The following is a 19,201-nucleotide window of genomic DNA, read 5'->3' on the forward strand; positions in this document are numbered from 1 at the left end:
CTAACCCCTCAAATTTAGTCTATCTTCCCAATTTGGGCACTGGTACCCCTCGCTTCGTCCCTCATTACCCCCATTTGGCCCTCCAATCGCTCACTATCAGCCCTCGCTTCGTCCCTCATTGCCCCCATTTGGTCTCCCAGCCCCCTGTTCTCTTCCATGAGGGCCCGCATTTGCAGCATGAATAGGCCCCAATCCATCGGCGGCGCTGCTACGGTCGCGGTCGCCGTAGCCATGTGCGAGGCGCCATTTTGCGCGCCCGTAACCTCGTGCGCGAGAGCGCCATTTTGCGCGCCTGAAACCTCCTCAACCACCTCCTCATTGCCCTCCTCCATTTCTTCCCTCTGATCCTGGGTTACCCCTAACCCCTCCTCTAGTTCCCCCACCGGCATCCGATCGCCTTGACTAGCCATGGCGCGATTTCAAAATTCGGGTTTTTCTTTAAAACAAATTTCAGCAGCTTGTAATTTTGAGCGCGTTAAGCGCGCTTCGGGTCCGATCCCGCTCCCGACACCAATTGTTACGGCCAATAGTACAATTGGTGTTCCAAAATTTGGGCTAAATAAATTTAGTCCCAGGTTCGAATCCCACTCCTGACATCAATTGTTACAGACCGCGGATAAGGATGTTCGTTTGCCGAGCGGATGGCACCGCAGCCGAACAGTTACCCCGACTAACCCGATTCCCGAACGTTGGCCGGATCACGCCACAGGTATTCAATAGGGAAAAGACAAAGGCGACACGGATGTGAAGAAGAAGAAGACAAAAAGGTTGGAAATACTACTAAATTTATTCTTACTATTTACACGCTCAAAGTAACCAAGGAGAAGGAAAGATAAGAAAATAATTTACAGAAGATATTAGAGACACAGTGCAATGCTAGCTTACCTACAGTCTTAATTAACCCAGGACAGAACAAACAAAAGACAGACTCACGCGGGGAATGATGATAGGACTGGCCGGAGGTGGATGGCTGGAGGGAGAGGAAGGTCCACTGGTACTGCAGCACGATCGGCACGTTTAGCAGCCGCCGTTCCTTCGCGGCCCTGCTCAAAACTGCCGTCAAGGCCCCAAGCTGCTGTGGCTGAAGCTGCTGTGGCTGCTGCTGAAGCTGCCGCTGTTGCTGCTGTGGCTGCTGCTGCTGCTCTGTGGACGTCGCGTGCTTTCTCCAGGACTCGTCTGAGGTGGGGGCGCCTTCTGCGGGTTATATATGCCACGCCCCTAAACCTTCGCGAACCTCCTTGATGTTTCTCTCCACACCCTCTCCAAGTCCAACCCCTTGTTCATGGTTGGTTGAGTGGGGCTGACTCACTCCTCCCCTCTATGACGAGGTGGGGATACGCCTTTCTTCCCCGACCCGAGCACATGTTCAATGGTGGTTTTGGGGCGAAATCAACAACCACAGCTGTAGCAAACCTGGCAAACTGCCCAGTGCAGTTGGCAATGGAGGCTTGGAGGGGATGTAGCTGGCAATTGAGGCTTGGCAATGACGCAGTTGGAAATGGAGGTTTTGGGAATGGGAATGAAGGGGGATCTATCTTATTTCACTTGGTGCAATGGAGTGTCATCTTAATGGAAGACAAGGCCTTACCCTAATACACATAGTAAAGATATAACTACCAACAAGGGGGGAAATCTATGATTGGCTAACGTGTATGCTTTATGGAATTAACTACGGGAACGCCCTTTGACCTTTATACAACACTGGAGTGAGGAGGGCGATATTTTACAACAATTTACTATACAATAAAAAAAACACAATAATAAAAACACAATCCTCATATCCACAACAATATTGTTACGGTTTTTAGAACCTTCACTTTGTAAATTTTAGTAAATGTTCCCTTATAAATGATCCCCTGTAAATATCCCCATTATTTGGCTTTATTAAAGATCGCACCCTAGTTAGTCCATGCACAACACGTAGAGCACCATAGGACCTCTCTGTAGATATTTCATTATTATGTGTTTCAGTTAAAGATCTGTTCCCAATAGTTGAATCTGCGTTGCATTAATCAAATAAGATAGGCCCCTTCAATTTTCCCCAATCATCGCTCCCGCTCTTCAAAGTGCAGTAGCGGTAGGGCAGCGTTCGCTGCCGTTTGCCTTGGGCTGTTTGCTGGCACCAATCCGCCATTACGCATGCGGTCTCAAGCCGAGGTAAAAGGGGGCGGGACGCAAGAACAAGGTGTGGCACGTCAACGCACCATCAGAGGTGGGGCCAGCGAGCCCTTACCAGCCAACCAGGGCTGATGAAATACCATCACGGGCATGGCTCTATGAAGCGCACATTGATCCTGAAAGGCGTAATATAAGCGCCAGCGCGAGCCTTTTTACGGAGTCGACTTGGGTTGGAGACGGTGCTTGGTGGGGTCTGGCTGAGAGACGAAGCTGCGCAGAGCTCTTTGACGAACTGCTTCGGAAATCCCCTACCGCATGAAAATATATGTGCAGCTGCCGCCGGGTTTCGCCTCGAGCCCGGAGCGTGGACTGGAGCCAGCCTCGACGCTGTGCAGTTGCCCGGACCCTCCTGCCCTGCCAGCCTGCCTGGACCTTCTCCTCCTTCCAGCCATTCCTTCCTGCCATTCCCTGTTCGTGTAAGTCTGTTTGTTTGTCCGGGGTTGTAATATAAGACTGTTTTAAGGCTGCCCTGTGTCCTTTTGCTCTTCTTCTGTATATTCTTTGCCTTTCGTTTCCTCTTCATTTCGTGTAAATAATTAATAAATACCTGTTATTCCTTTACTTTGGTTTCTTCTTCCCCCGATCGCTTTTGTCTTGTCTCCAATTGAGTACCTGTGGCGCGATTTTGGCCAACCGCTATAATCGGGTTACTCTATTTGCTAACGGCTCGGATCGTGGATTGCTAAACCGCTCGGCAATTACCATCACATCCGCGGTTCGAACAGGGACTCATTTCCCTGCTTTGCGGAGAGATTGGTGAAGGTATTTGGGAAATCCTTGACCAATCACCCTGGCCAATCTCATCCCGCAAAGGAGCGAGTTAGTTCCAGGACTCGGACGGCCAGCTTAAAAGACGAGGGGATTAAACCCCCCTCGGTAAGGGGAGTGCCGAAACCGAGATCCGCAACAATTGGTGTCAGGAGTGGGAGTTGGACCCGAACCAAATTTTTAAAACATCTGAGAAATTTGGAGTGGCCGAAATTTTATTATAACACCACTAAATTGAAATCGTGCCATGGATGATCAAGGCGATCGGGTGCCGGTAGGGGAGAATGAGGAGGTATAGATCTGCCTGCAACCCTCTTATGGTTAAACTGCCAAAATCAAGACTTTCTGCTCACCTTCACTCCTTCATTCCTCTTTTCTCCCGCCTCTGGAACAAACTCCCTCACTCTCTTCAATCCCACTCCACCCTCCAGGTCTTTAAAACAGCTGTTCACCACCATCTCTTATCCTCCCCCATCCAAAACCTTGATCTTTTCTACCCCCGCTAATTTCGGTCCCCTTGTGTTTTATACTTCTCCCCCCCCCCCCCCCCCCCTTCCCACGCCTCCTGCCCCCAAGCCCTCTCCCTCCCACACTTCTCCCTGCTCTCAAATGTTGTGGTTGTGTGCTTCCCCTTCTCTCCCCATCTTGTCTTCCGCTCCCTCTTTTTGTATATTTTGTTTGTCTGGTTGATTTGTTTGTGAAATAAATGTTAGCTCTTTCACGAGCCTCGATTCAGTATACAAAAAAAAAAAAAAAAAAATAGTCGACCCAGGACCCCAGGGAGGAGATGGGAGAGATAGAGGAGGAGGTTGGAGGAGGTGTAACAGTGGGAGTAATGCGGGAGGAAAGCAAAGAAGGTGCGGTAGCGGGGGTTGCAGGTGCACAAGATGGCGGCACCTCACGTGGCAGCGGCAGCCAAGCCCGCTGTGCAAGCCCGGTTTTACATTGGGATGTCCTCGACTGAATGGAAAGCATACTTTGATGCACAAATGGAAAAATTGAGGTGTGGAAACATGACTGAGGAATCCAGAAGGGCAATAAACATATGGGCCAAATCTCCAATGGGAAAGGAAATAAAAAGGATGAGGGAGGAATCCGGGGGTGATATAAAAAAATTGAGGAACGACATTGATCGCATGTTGAGCGGGAAAGGCGCATTTGTACACGACGAGGTAGCGCGGTGTGAGGAGCGCGGGAAAAGCAAGTTGGAGCAAGGCGCAGGTAACTGGACGGGCATAGAAATCGCGACCCGGGGTATGGGGAAGCCGGCAACCGCCGAAGTAGTAGAGAAAATTTTAATAGAGCCCGCGGTCGTCGAGCTGAATAAAGAAAAATAAATAATCGAAATTGGGTTGGAAGAGACGCCGGACTTAGAGGTAAAGCACTCGCGGGGTGAAGAAATGGATAATGCACAAAGTCGGGATTCACATCGTGATGCTGTGCTTAACCCAAATGAAAGTTTGCAGGTGTTGGAGCGAAGAGGAAGAAGCGCCCAGGTGAGTCAGCCTGTATATTGTGCGGGGAGATTTTGCAGGAGAATGTTTGGCGCGAGAGGGTTTCTCGCGCGCTTGGGATCGAGACGGCACCCGGGCGTTGGTGGAGGGTCCCTTGTGAGTGGTGTGAGTGGAAATGGCATGCTTGTGAGGAAAAAGTGTGCGTCGGAGAGTGAGTGTGTGACAGAGTATGGGAGTGATACCGGGTGCGAGAGCGAATGCACGTCGGAGGGTATGTGCGAAACCGAGTGTACGGAGTGCGACACGGAGAGTGAGCTGGTTGTGGCGCGTGTGCGGGAGGGCACATCGGAGCACGTGATGGGGAGTGTTACAGAGGATGTAACCGGAGAGTGTGCGCAAGCGTTGGCTCGAGAGTGTGCGGTGATGATTGGGTGTGCAGAAGAGTGCACACCCGTGGTGAGTGTTATGGAGGACGTAACGGGGGAAGAAAGGTGTGGAACGGAGTGTGCGAGGAGGTGTGCGGTGGTCAGGTGTGTAACGAAGTCTGTGAGCGAAATGAGTGTGCCTGGGTGGTGTGCACGGAGGGAGAGTGCGGTGACGAAATGTGCGGAGTGTATGGAGACACCTGGATGTGTGAATAAGGAATGGAACGTGTGGTGTGAGCATGCGAGTAGGGCATCGACGTTGACCGGGGCAGCAGTTAGGCCGACGTATAGCCGACGCGAGCCCCCGGTCCGTGCCGGGCGGTGTGGGCTGCGGGAGCCGGCGGGGATCGGTGTCGCGTCGCTCCTGTTTGGAGCATCGTGCACGATTCGGGCTGGGCCCCGCCCCGCACGGTCGAGTCAGAGCTTTGCCGGGCAAGGCGACCGGCCCGGTTCGAGGGGAGGTAGGAGGGGTTGGAATGGCACCCCCCTGTGGTGGCGGCGTTCCACCCGGGCAAGGCTGGCCCACCGCGCATGGGAGCGAAAGGCCCTGCATAGGGATGGTGCTTTGAACCTTGGCCCAACCAAGCCTCCTCCCCTGAACCGAATGCCGGACGGACCCAACCTGCAGGAGACCAAACCACCCGAATTCATTGCTCGGCTTTGCGAAGCCGAGCTTTGTACATGTAATGACGCACCGAGGCTCAAGTTTAATGGACATTTGGTAGGGATAGTGAATATGATTGGCAAATTTGATGGGCAAATTTGATTGGCAAAATTGGAAATTGATGGCAAAAGGTATATGGTGTAGAGGGATGGTCAATCCACCATTCCTCACATCATACCCAGGGCACATGAGCATTAGTGAATGGGGTGGCTGTGCAAACTAGCCCGGGGGGGTTAGGTTATTGTTAGGATTTAGAAAGATGACCATAGGTAACTGTAGAGTTAAGTAGCGACATGTACCTGTAGAGGGGACGTAGCAGATTAGTGGATTATAATGACGTGGGTTGTGCATAGAATACAGGATGACTGGGGGAAGCACTAAGTTAGAGGGGAAACCAGGTAGCCAGATGATGCAGTTGTGTTTGCCGCGAGGGTGATGAAATGAGGAATTGGGATGAAAGTGCACGGTAGTGCTGGCGATGAAGTGAGGCAATGCTCGTGAACGATGGGTGTGTGTGAAAGTGAATGAGCAGAGCATTGTGGACATGTGAGTCGTTGTGATTGTGCATTGAGTTGAGTGTATTGCATTGAAGTGAATGGTTCTGGGAGGAAAGGAGGGTGCAGGTGACACCAGGTGTGTGGGCACAGGTGTGCAAGCGAAGCACAGGTGTATGGAGAATGGTTGTGTGGAACAGCTAGTATGGAATAAATGGTCAGGAGTGAATGGAGCATGGAATAAATGGAGTATGGAATAGATGGAATGCAGTATGGAATGGATGGTGTGGAGTGAGTAGTGTGGAATACGTGAAGTGGAGTGGTTGGTGCGAAAGGAGTGGATGGGGAAGATGGACCCCTTCACAGGTACCCGGGGAGGGTAGTTTAAAAGTAGGTAGAGGGAGTAGGTAAATTGTGGTTGGATATTGGCATCTGTGGTGCGGGTAGTTGCACAGGAGTGTTCTGTTGGGTGCATTATTGGAGTCAATTGGCTGGGTGTGTGGCCTGTTAGTGAGTGTAATTGAATGGGCACTCCGCCACTGTCAGTCTGTCGGCCAGGTGAGGCCGCAGGTAGGCTCTGGGAGCCAGTAGAGTTGTTCAATGGGGCCCGAGGATCCGGAGGACGGACCCGGGTAGCCCGACGCCAGAGAGGGCGGTAGTGGGGTGACAGCGCCAGAAGGCCTTCCCCAGGTAGGTTAGGGTAAGGAGCAGGTAAGCTCGGAGGCAACTGCAGTGGCGGAGGTGTGCAGGTGAGCGGACCTGCTGGGAGCGCCACACGACCCAGCCCAGAAATTGTGCGAAGGCACAGGGTGAAGAATCGGAGGAGTGAGACCCCAAATTGGTGAGCACCACAGTTTGGTCAATGGGAGTTCGGTTCTTAGAACCACATAGTGTAAGATGGCCAATGGTTTTGCAGGGAAAGACCCCGGGTAGAGTAAGTGCGTTAAAGTCATTTAGAAGGTAGTTAGGAGAAAATCTCTTCGCACAATCTGCATCCACTCACCAAGGTGACAAGACTCCACACCACCGGTTTGTGCAAATGTTTGGAATGGTGAGACGCATCATGACGTGGGGGTGACATTGTGCTTATGTTCCATCTCTTCCTCCTGAGGAGGAATTGATGAGGGATTGATTTATGGCAAATTTGGTTAGAGGGATTGTTGACCAATTTGGATTAGGGGAGATTTGGGGAAGACGAGACGGTAGTGATGAATTTGTAAATGTGTAGGATTTTGTAAATATGGGGTAAGGGCAAGGGTAGGGTAGGTGACGGGGGGGTGACATGCAGTAGGGACGAACTTTCTCCGCTCGCTCCCATGCGCACCTCACCTTGCATTACCTTGTTTTGATGATGTGTACCCTTGCGATCCTGCCCCGATGCTTGCTTTGTCTTTCCTTCCGCACTCACGGCTTGTTTCTTTTGGGTCCGGGGGGAGTGCGCAGGTAGCCGCAGTTGTGTGCCCGAACCGCCGCTGCACAGCCTGCCTGGACCGGTACACCACCTTATTGACCGCATGACTTGCGGCCTAGCACCACCATATGGACCACACATTTCTATGACTAAGCACCACACTTATGGACCCCACATGTTGGGGCCTAGCCCCTCTGCTGGGACCGGTCATGGTGGCCAGAGACAAGCTTTCTTGCAGACCACGCTGAGGTGGCCCCTATGCCATACAGGTGGACCACCCTTAGTTGACCCCTGTTGGCCATAAATAAAAATGGACGCGTTGTGTGCCTTTTTTTATTAATACATGTAGGCAGCAAGCCACAAGCAAAGAAGAGTCAACATCAAGAAACATCGGGCCAGCAGAGCAGGAGCTGACAAGAATAAGGTCATCAGTTTGTTTTAAATGTGATGACATGAGTGAAATAAGCACTGGATGGTGCTTTTCGTGCTGATTGGTGCTTTGGTGCTTTGGTGAATTGTAATGCTCTTGTGCTCGGGGGTGCACTGCAATATCAATTGTGCATCCCCGGGCATGTGAGTATGGTGTATCGGTGCAGTGCAGTGCAGGCTCCTTCCTCTGTCAAAAGATATTTTTGTCTCCCAAAATGACAGGTCCTGGGTTCGCATTGTAAATACCAATTAGTGTCTTGTAAATGATGCTCCCCACCGTATGTGTATAGTTTAAAGACCATTCCGCAATTCGGTTATCCTGTGGGCGTGAGTCTGTTAGGTAGGATGCAACGTAGCAGGGGGACATACTTAATTGTTTTAAAACTGTCACACTCAGGGTAAGGTTAATAGTAGAGGGTTACTACACCTGAGTGTCACATTAAGTAAAGTTATTTCGGGCCAGGATGGCCCTGGAGAGACGGGTGTTGTGTTACGGTTTTTAGAACCTTCACTTTGTAAATTTTAGTAAATGTTCCCTTATAAATGATCCCCTGTAAATATCCCCATTATTTGGCTTTATTAAAGATCGCACCCTAGTTAGTCCATGTACAACACGTAGAGCACCATAGGACCTCTCTGTAGTTATTTCATTATTATGTGTTTCAGTTAAGGATCTGTTCCCAATAGTTGAATCTGCATTGCATTAATCAAATAAGATAGGCCCCTTCAATTTTCCCCAATCATCGCTCCCGCTCTTCAAAGTGCAGTAGCGGTAGGGCAGCGTTCGCTGCTGTTTGCCTTGGGCTGTTTGCTGGCACCAAGCCACCATTACGCACGCGGTCTCAAGCCGAGGAAAAATGGGGCGGGACGCAAGAACAAGGTGTGGCACCTCAACGCACCATCAGAGGTGGAGCCAGCGAGCCCTTACTAGCCAACCAGGGCTGATGAAATACCATCATGGGCGTGGCTCTATGAAGCGCGCATTGATCTTGAAGGGCGTAATATAAGCGCCAGCGCGAGCGTTTTTACGGAGTCGACTTGGGTTGGAGACGGCGCCTGGTGGGGTCTGGCTGAGAGACTAAGCTGCGCAGAGCTCTTTGACGAACTGCTTCGGAAAGTGCCTACCGCGTGAAAATATACGTGCAGCTACCACCGGGTTTCGCCTCGAGCCCGGAGCGTGGACTGGAGCCAGCCTCAATGCTGTGCAGTTGCCCGGACCTTCCTGCCCTGCCAGCCTGCCTGGACCTTCTCCTCCTTCCAGCCATTCCTTCCTGCCATTCCCTGTTCGTGTAAGTCTGTTTGTTTGTCCGGGGTTGTAATTTAAGGCTGCCCTGTGTCCTTTTGCTCTTCTTCTTCTGTATATTCTTTGCCTTTCGTTTCCTCTTCATTTCGTGTAAATAATTAATAAATACCTGTTATTCCTTTACTTTGGTTTCTTCTTTCCCTGATCGCTTTTGTCCTGTCTCCAATTGAGTACCTGTGGTGCGGTTTTGGCCAACCGCTATAATCGGGTTAGTCTATTTGCTATCGGCTCGGATCGTGGATTGCTAAACCGCTCGGCAATTACCATCACATCCGCGGTTCGAGCAGGGACTCATTTCCCTGCTTTGCGGAGAGATTGGTGAAGGTATTTGGAAAATCCTTGACCAATCACCCTGGCCAATCTCATCCCGCAAAGGAGCGAGATAGTTCCAGGACTTGGGCGGCCAGCTTAAAAGACGAGGGGATTAAAGCCCCCTCGGTAAGGGGAGTGCCGAAACCGAGATCCGCAACAATATACTAGCAAAAGTATCCGGCGTTGCCGGGTAACAATGAATCGCTTCCTGACGGGAATATGAGATATGCAATCTGGATCCATCATCGAGAGCGAATTTAAAAAATAGATCGCAGGTACAGTGGACTCTGATGCTGATGCAGTGGAGTGACACCCTATCCCATGGAAGTTGCACTCACAAACTGCTTACCAAGTACCAGGCTATCCTTCTGCAATTTAATAAACCATTCTGTAAGACAATGACATTATTTTGCTCCTTCAGCTGACAGTTTCATTCAGTTTCAGTAACACACACAGTAACAAACACACAGTAGCAAACACAGTAACACACACACACACACACACACACACACACACACACACACACACAGTAACACACACACAGTAACACACTAACACACACACACAGTAACACACACACAGGAACACACTAACACACACACACACACACACACAGTAACACATACACATAGTAACACACACACACACACACACACACACACACACACAGTAACACACACACACAGTAACACACACACATAGTAACACACACACAGTAACACACACACACAGTAACACACACACACAGTAACACACACACACATTAACACACACACACAGTAACCAACACAAACATAGTAAACACACACAGTAGCACACACACACATAGTAACGCACACACACACACACAGTAACACACACACACAGTAACACTAACACTAACACACACACACACACACACACATAGTAACACTAACACACACACACACACACACATAGTAACAAACATAGACATAGTAAACACACACACACAGTAGCACACACAGTAACACACACATAGTAACACACGCACATAGTAACTCACACAAACATAGTAAACACACAGTAACAGTGTTTGAAGCCTTACCGATGGAAAGTCACTCCTGCCTTTGTTCGTCCTCATTCGTTTGCAATATCATACATCATCAATGGCCACAATACTCGTGGCATCAATCCAAACTTCAAACACCATACCTTCAACTTACCTGGCAAACCACATCCATCAATCCTCTTCAAACCTCTCAAAAGCTTGTTCCTCACCTCCTCCACTCTTCCCACATCATTCAACTCCACTGCATACCATCTTCCCAAACTCTTCACAGGGGCCTCCACCAATGATGGAACCACCTCCCCTCCCAGCTCAAACCTGTGCATGTTATCCACCACTCCTCGTCTCACTATCACACTCCTCGACTTTCTTGCTTTAAATCCCATTCTTGCCCACCGCATCAACCTTTCCAGTCGTCCCAGTTTACCTCTACTGCTGCATCAGCCGACGGTTGGACAACTGTCAGGTCATCCATGAATGAAACCATCGCTGGCAAACTCTGATCAGGGGCGAGCTCCACTTCTTTCCCATGTCCACTCACCGCACGTATCAAAAACTCCATAACCAGCACAAACAAAATAAACTCGCTCTATTTTTTTTAAACTAAATTTGATTTATTTTTTTTAATCGCTCTATAGTGCCCAAGCCTTTTTGATTCATGACAGTTATATACAAGTACACATTCGCATAAATAAATACAAAACATTCACCAGACATTTGAACACAAATCAAACAATTCCGGGAAAGGTCGAATTTGGTGGTAACGCTTCTTCTTCTGCCTGAACGTCATCATACTTAACTCAGAAACGTGATTAACGGCACATTCACCAGCATATATTCAACGCAAAGGTAAAATGATGATTTGACATTTGTGGTGGATTCTGATTTGGAAGTAATTGCTTTTCCATTATATTTTCCCTCATTTCAAATGTGTTAATGTTTCTTTTTTGCTTGAGCAACACTGGGTACTTCAGCTATAAACGCTTATATACTTTACGTGGGGTACAAATACAAATAAAACTTTGTCTGGGGGTAACATGCGCGATGTGGCTGCAGCCTCATTCGCATAAATAAATATTTTGCCCCCCCAAAATAGGTATTTTTTTGTTTAAAGTCTTATGCGGGGGGTGGGGGCCGTGGGAGGGGTGTAAATTCTCTATGTAAATGTGTACCGTGTAGCGCCACCTGGTGATGGTGGCAAAAGGTATCAACATTCCCTTTTTTTACCTGTGCAACACTGAGGGTATGAAGCACTTTTTGCATGGGAATTTTTTTCCTCCTTCCCTTCCCTCCCACCCCCAAAACGGAGGAGCCTGTCAAACCCACCCCACCCCAAAAAATGATGTATATGTGGTATATCTTTCCCCTCCCTCTCCCCTCACCTTCTCCTCCCCTCCCCCTTCCACTCCCCTCCTCACCCTTCCCTCTCCCGATTCCTCCCACGCCGCCCCCTCCCCCCTGCTAGTATATATATATATATATATAAAGAACCGAAAATCACAGTGTAGCCTTAGTCGATGCATGTGAGTGTACGTCGATTTCATAGTATTGGACCATGAGTGCGTCTGTTAAATATGATCTCTGCTATTTATATTACCTCAAAGTTTTGTGTGTTCTGCAAAATTGGAAAACTGACCTTAACTACATTGTCAAAATAATTTATAAATAATAATGGACCGAATACACATCATTAGTCTCACTTGCTTTGTTAAAAATAATGAAATCTGTAACCAATTATCCTTAATTTTGCATGCATTTTATTGATACTGTATGCACTTTTTATACACCTTATTGATACTGTATGCACTTTTTATACACCTTATTGATACTGTATGCACCTGTGCAATCTTTACACAAAAATATCTAATTTTGAATTATTAGCCTTACATTGTGCTGAAATCAGTAAATTTTGAAGAAAGCGAGAGCGAATCACAATGATTAACAACAGACAATTTTATCTACTTTAATTTTTACAGTTTTTAGCTCACCTGGAACGAAGTTCAGGGGAGCTTATACGATGGCGCGTCGTCCGTCCGTCCGTCAGTCCGTCCGTCTATAAACACTTTTTTTTCTTCTTCTTTTTTTGTATACTGAATCGGGGTTCCTGTAAGAGCTAACACGTTAAACACGAAAACAAGCACGGACATATAAATCATACAATAAAAGGAGCGGGAGAAAAGAAGGGGAGGGAGAAGAAAGCACACGAGCACAACAACGGTAGAGAACAGGGACGTCGGTTGATCTGTGGAAGGGAGGGGGCTGGGGGAGGAGGGAGGGGTGCACGGTATAAAGCAAGTGGACACTACGAGCAATTTCAGGAATGAAGTCGGAGATTGAAAAAGGTGGATTTGGGGTGTATTACCGGGGGTAGCAAAGATCAAGGTTTTTGAAACTTCTTCTCCGAAACCGCTGATGGGATTGCGACCATATGTGGCAAAAATGATATTTGTTGTGTTGTGACTAAAGTTTGTTCACGGCATTAAAAGTAATGGGGGTCTAAGGGGGTTTCCCGGGGGTCAAAGTGGATCCAGGTTTGACCCACCAAAATAGGAATTTGCTTTTTCCTCTGAAACTACACAAGCTATTTCGATGAAACTTCACCACAACCTTCATCGCCCGTGTTGTACCAAAGTTTGTTCACTGCATTAAAAAAAATCTGCCCCTTTCGGGGTATCGTGGGGTCAAAGTGGGTCCAGGTTTGACCCCCAAAAATCTATATTTCCTTTGTTCTCTGAAACTACACACACGATTTCGATGAAACTTCACCACAACCTTCACTACCCGTAATGTACCAAGGTTTGTTCATGGCAATGAAAAAAATGTGCCCCTTTGGGGATCTACTGGGGGGTTGCCCCCCCCCCCAAAATAGGTATTTGCTTTCTTCTCAGAAACTACACATGCAATTCTGATGAAACTTGACCACAACCTTAATCACCCGTGTTGTACCAAAGTTTGTTCCTGGCATTAGAAAAATTGGGGTCTGAGGAGGCACACGGGGTGCGAGGGCGGGGGGGGGGGGGAACGGGGGGGGAAGGGTTGCCCCCCAGAATAGGTTTTTTTTGTTTGTTTGTTTAAAGTTTTATGATTATGTTAGTATGATTCTACATGCTGCCGTGTCTTCTAGCAAGCATGGGAATTGGTTTAAAATACCTTTAGTCAGTGCACTGTACTGTTTATTCTGCCAGGTGAGCACTAGGGGTATTGCCCCTATGTTAATTTTTTTTTTAATTGAACAAGGAATTTTCACTATTATGTTGGTTGTCATTTGTTTATCAATCAATCAATGATGGTTTCATTTTCCACACGAACATCATTTCAATAACATTGTGTTTCCAGTTTGACTCTTGATTTCCACAATCTGCCCGTTTAACAGATACTGCTGGAGTAGAAGTAATGGAGAGAATACTGGACGTGAAGCTGTATCGATGCATCCTCTGCAGGCTAACGTATGAAAGAATGATGGACAAAATGGAGAAAATGATGGAGAAAATTGTGAACTTCAGACATCTCCAGCATCAGATATTGTGGAAAATAATATAGACCCTCCATGAGCAGAATACCAGGTTAACTTGACACAGGAGGAGGCCAATAGGCCCACAATGCCTGTGCTATATCCACACCCCCTCAACCCAACCCAATCCATGAGCACACTCACCCTCCATGACACAATACCGAGATGTTTCAGTAGCACTCTTCACAGGACATTCAGGATTCAAATATTTCGTTATAATGGTTTATATCAAATTGTTTGTGTAAAATTCAAATATCCTTGATAGTGGAAGTTCAGTTCTTTACGATTTTTCCTTATAATCCCCAAAAGTCTGACTGTAGTATAATTACTGTGTGTTTAAATCTTCAAGTAAGCATAAAAACCTACTGCAGGTGACAAACTACAGATCACAAGCTTTAAAGAGAAGAGTGATATCATGATAGATGTGAATAGTGAAGAGTAGAATAAGAAGAATAAGATAGAAGAAGTGCCTTGAATAAGATAGAATAAGAAGAGTGAAGAGAATATAAAGAGAAGAAGAAGAACAAAATGTCACAGACATGAGGCCTTGTTGCGCTCTGTGGGGCTCGTTGCTTAGTAACGATGAGAAGCTGTGACAGTTAAGGTGTATTATGTGGAAAGCCGGGTTGGCTGTGTTACCAGAATAGCTCCTTTTATTTTATTTTTTTACAACTTTTTAATGTTTTTTACAACTTTTTTTTTATTACAACTTATTCTTCTGTTTAAAAGACCTTATTTATCGACATTCTTCCCCCCTTCGAGGCCTCCATAATTTCATGGACTGGAACCTCGTGAGTGATTTATCAGAAAATGTAAAGAGGAAGAGGACGAAACGGAAGCAGAAAAGGCAGTCTCCCTCGAGAGAAAAATGCGGGAATGAACACAGGACATGTGGTCCGGTTTGTGCGACAAGTGACTCAACAGGTGAGGGCTCTTTCAGGAGTTGAGTGATGCCTGCAAGGGCTGCCGTTGGGAGGTACCGTCTGGGTGGAAGTGGCTTATGCGGAGAAGAGTCTCTCTGTGCACGTGGTGTCATGTAGTAAAGAGGGAGGGGGCCTAAGCATTTGCTCCTCATCAAGTATCGTCTCTGCCAACCTGAGGCAACGAACTGATTCATTGTGTTGCAGGAATTGCTCGGGTCCGTTGGTTAGTGAAGCTTGAGGACACATCCAGAGATAAGGGACACATCCAGAGTGGGGCAAAATCATTGGGGCCTGCGGCAGAGACGAGGCCACTGGAACATAATCTCAAACAGGCCTGAATGAAACACCCTCCCCCCCTCTTTTTCTTTTACCTATTATTTTTCTTTATACCCTGGCAAATATTCCTTTGTTATTTTGCTCCCTTGGGATTAGATAGGGATATCTGGTGGGGCGTTGTCTTGTCCGCATTGTCTTGGCGCCTGTCTGTCTTTATTTAATTATTTATTCTTTACCACCACAGGTCAGTGCGATTTTCCTTTGGTTTCTGTCTTGCTTGGTTGTGCACCCTGTGTTTTGGTTTATCCTGAGTAAAGGATTTGCATTCATTCCCCTGATTTGAATTTGCATGGCATTACTGGATTGGCATACATTTGCATACTGTGTGTATCGATGAGTGAGGGTGTAAATTTGTGTCAGCATTACTTGTGTCAGCGTTCGTATGATAACTCCACTCGGTCACATCTGACTGCTTAAGCAGTGAGACCCACACACGGGGAACATATTGGCCTCCTAAATATGTCAATTAGGACCTCCGGAGAAATAGGCTGTATTCTAAGCCCTCTACCCAAGGGCCATGTCTTGCCAGATTGCATGATTCAACATCTTTGATCACTGTGGTGAACAAATGAGTGAAAGACACAATTGGCATTGAGTCTGTGAACAAAACAATATTTGTTTCCAGCAAAAGCTATCTTTGTCTGAATGGTAATTATCAATTAAAACCTTCCAAAACACCCTGTTTAATACCTCGTCAGGTGGGGAGAACATGTGGCAAGGACACTGGGAAAATATCCGAGAGGTTGTGGAAACTTAGCTGACTCATCAATGACCAGAGGAAAAAGGGTAATCTCCCTGTTCTGCATGATCTTGAGTGATGCCAAAAAACACATTGTGTTGGACCTCATGTATTGAGATTATTTTGGGATGGAACTAAAATGCTAACTATGGGAACTATGAAAATACTCAAAATGCTCCACCAAACAACCAAACGAATAGGGGACTATAACAGCACTCGTTGGAGCGCATACCTCCACTCAGCTGAACAGTTTATGTTTTGTATCCCACGGATCTTCATCCAGACTATTCGCCGTCCTTAACACACCAAAATGTAATCTGCTTGTTTTTGTCACTGACCCAACTCATCCACCAAGTTATGTCATAATCTATCCCCAACTATTAAAAATATTGTTATGGATCCGGGTTTCACCAGGAGGGGACTTCTCTGGCTCCTCCCGACTACCGGTCCTGAGGCCACCGGTCGTGGATAACTCCACAATCTGGTATGTTGCTAATCAACCGTGAATGCCAATCAGACAACCATATCTCCCAGGGTCCTCTGTCTGACAACGTTTACCTGGGGTGATGTGGCCAACCTAACCGAGGATCATGCCCTCGGTTCGTACTCACCTTATCTTATCTAATCTGGAGGCAGCCGGGCAAACTGCCAAGTATGGGCCGGCTAATGCTGTGGAGCCAATTTTTTTGTGAAGAACAACCAAAACTACCACTATTGAACCTTGGCTGAGTGAATGGAAAAGAGACTAAATGGGCAAGTTGGAAGCAATTGTTTACCAAAGAAACAAGAAGTATTCACAAGCAATTATCAAAACAACACAATTACAATTTACAATGGTCAAAAAGAAAACAATTACAAGCACAATTATAATTTATAAGCACAAGTCACAAGAAAAGAAAAACCACACAGTCTATAATCACAACCCGAAAGGCTTAATCTCGCTTACTGCTTAAACCCTTCTCCAATCTGACTTGATTACTTACACACGTAACATGGGCCCAGCAGAATCACTCCAAGGAAAGGTAGAGAGGAAGAAACAGAAGAGAGGGAGAATTTAGGGTTGGCCCTTGTCTTACTTGGCCACTGTCGATGGATGGGTACTGAACCTGATGCCGTTAGGAGTAGGGTGGGAGGGATGGTCAGTTCGATAGTGTGGTCTACTGGTCTAGCGTAGTGTCATGTAGTGCAACGTCATCCTCCACCAGAGATCTCTGCTTGGCCTACCTGCCTTTCATCATTTGCACATCCAGTACAGCACGTTGTGCTCCTTCAGGGCAATGGTCGTTCCCTCAGCGCAGCGCAGGTTTCCCCTCAGAAAACAGGCAGGCAATCCTACCTCTCGCCTTTCACCACTTGCACAGCACTTTGTGCCCAGCAAACACGGGTCACTCCCTCAGAGCAATGGTCTCTCTCTCTCGATGCAGCTTCTTCCCCTCAGAGGACAGGCAGGTGATCCTCCGGGTTCACAGCAGATCTCTGCCTCGATTCCAATGCTGCTAACAGCTCTTGCATTCCGTCTTTATACTTGCTTAAGTGGGGTGGAACTTGGTACCGCACAGAGCATTCCGATTGGTGCACCTCCAGATGCTCCCCCCTACTCCCCTGTCAATCACTCACGCCTCAATGGAGATCTTCTTCACAGAGCACTCTACTTCCCGCCAAGTCGAGTTAAAGCTGAGAGGACATGGCTGTTTTCATGTGTGGTGTTCGTGTTTTATATATGAGGCGTTTGTGTTTCATAAATGTGCTAGGATGGAGGGGAAAATATTGGTTATAAAGGGAATCAAGGATAAACCATGTATATGGTATGTGTTTAGGATTGCTAATGTCTCAAATGTGGCTGTGGAAGTAAATAAACGGAATTGGAGCTGTGTTTAACTGTGTCTGGAAAGAGGAGAAGCCAAAATAAAGTGTCTAAAATGTGTAATTGTAACCGACATATTTGGCTGTGAATGTCGAGTTATAAAAGGCGGGGGAGAAGATGGAAGAGGATAATGATGGGAGGAAGAAGAAAACCTCTCTATGACCTGAATGCAAATACTAATGAAACAAGCGTTACGCCTTGGTCCCCCGTCGGTGAAGTGATGCGAGTTGACAAAGTGGAAGACGCAAGGCGGCCATCTTGAATTTTGACGTGGCGACCCAATTTTCAATAGCGTTCTTCCTTATGCCGAGGTACACCCACACACCCAATTAGAAGTTGGTACTTCGCTTATTTTTCAAGATATTCATCTCACAAAGTTCAGACATATATGGCGGTGGCCATCTTTGATTTTGACGTGGCGACCCAATTTTCAATGGGGTTCTTCCTTGTGCCTAGATACACCCACACACCAGATTAGAAGTTGGTACTTCGCTTATTTTTCAAGATATTCAGCTCACAATGTTCAGACATACATGGCATCAGACATACATGGTGGCGGCCATCTTGGATTTTGACGTGAGTTGCACCCACACACGAAATTCGAATGCGGTCCTTCGCTTACGCACGGACGGACGGACGGACACACGGACGGAGGGGAAAACCATCGTCCCCCTTTCACTCCGCGGTGCGACGGGGGACAATAACTGAACTCGGGAACCTCCGTGTGTGGATGTGCATTCCACTGGGGGCGTGGGGTGGAGGGAGGGGTTGAAATGAATATATATATTAATGGATAAAATTTTAAATTATATCAAAAACTCGAGAACGGCAGTCGGTAGAGCGCATACCTCCCCGCCAGGCTGAACAGTTTGTTTTGTATCCCACTGATAGGCCGGATCTGGATCCGGACCTGAACCAAAATCTAATCGGTTTGTTCTTGTCACCGAACCAAAAAAAAAAACAACTCATCCACCAAGTTTATTCATAACTTGTCCACAACTTTTGATGCCTCCGCCGACAAAGTCGCTGGAGGCATTATGTTTTCGGGTTGTTCGTCCGTCGGTCTGTACGGGCTAAACTTCGTTTTTCTCAGCAACCATATGTCCGATTGAGACGAAACCTTCAGGGTAGGAGTGACACCCACGCAGAATGTTTTTTATGATAGTTGTGACGGCATCGGTTATGTGGTATGGCAGCCATTTTGGATTAAAAGCAAATAATTAAAATATATATTTCTCTGAAACCGCTGAATTGAAAAATTTGAAACTTGACACATTCTCAAGTACGCCCAATGGGGAATAAAAGGATGATATTGATGACATCATAGGTGAAGTGGTATACCAGCCAAAAATGTTTTAATCGA

General features: G+C 47.2%; 1 protein-coding gene across 2 annotated transcripts in view; it reads left to right on the forward strand.

The window, feature by feature from the left end:
* LOC137436605 (uncharacterized) overlaps positions 1-15,507 on the forward strand; it is a 185,236-nt gene extending 169,729 nt beyond the window's left edge. For both annotated transcript variants that reach the window (XM_078786604.1, XM_078786603.1), the window contains one exon: positions 13,839-15,507. In XM_078786604.1, the coding sequence (XP_078642730.1) occupies positions 13,839-13,917 (79 nt within the window). In that variant the 3' untranslated portion in view covers positions 13,918-15,507. The remainder of the gene's footprint in view (positions 1-13,838) is intronic.
* The last annotated feature ends 3,694 nt before the right edge of the window (positions 15,508-19,201 follow it).

The sequence above is a fragment of the Myxine glutinosa genome, chromosome 11 (genome assembly GCF_964187855.1).
Source record: "Myxine glutinosa chromosome 11, kmMyxGlut1.1, whole genome shotgun sequence".
NCBI classification, from domain to species: domain Eukaryota; kingdom Metazoa; phylum Chordata; class Myxini; order Myxiniformes; family Myxinidae; genus Myxine; species Myxine glutinosa.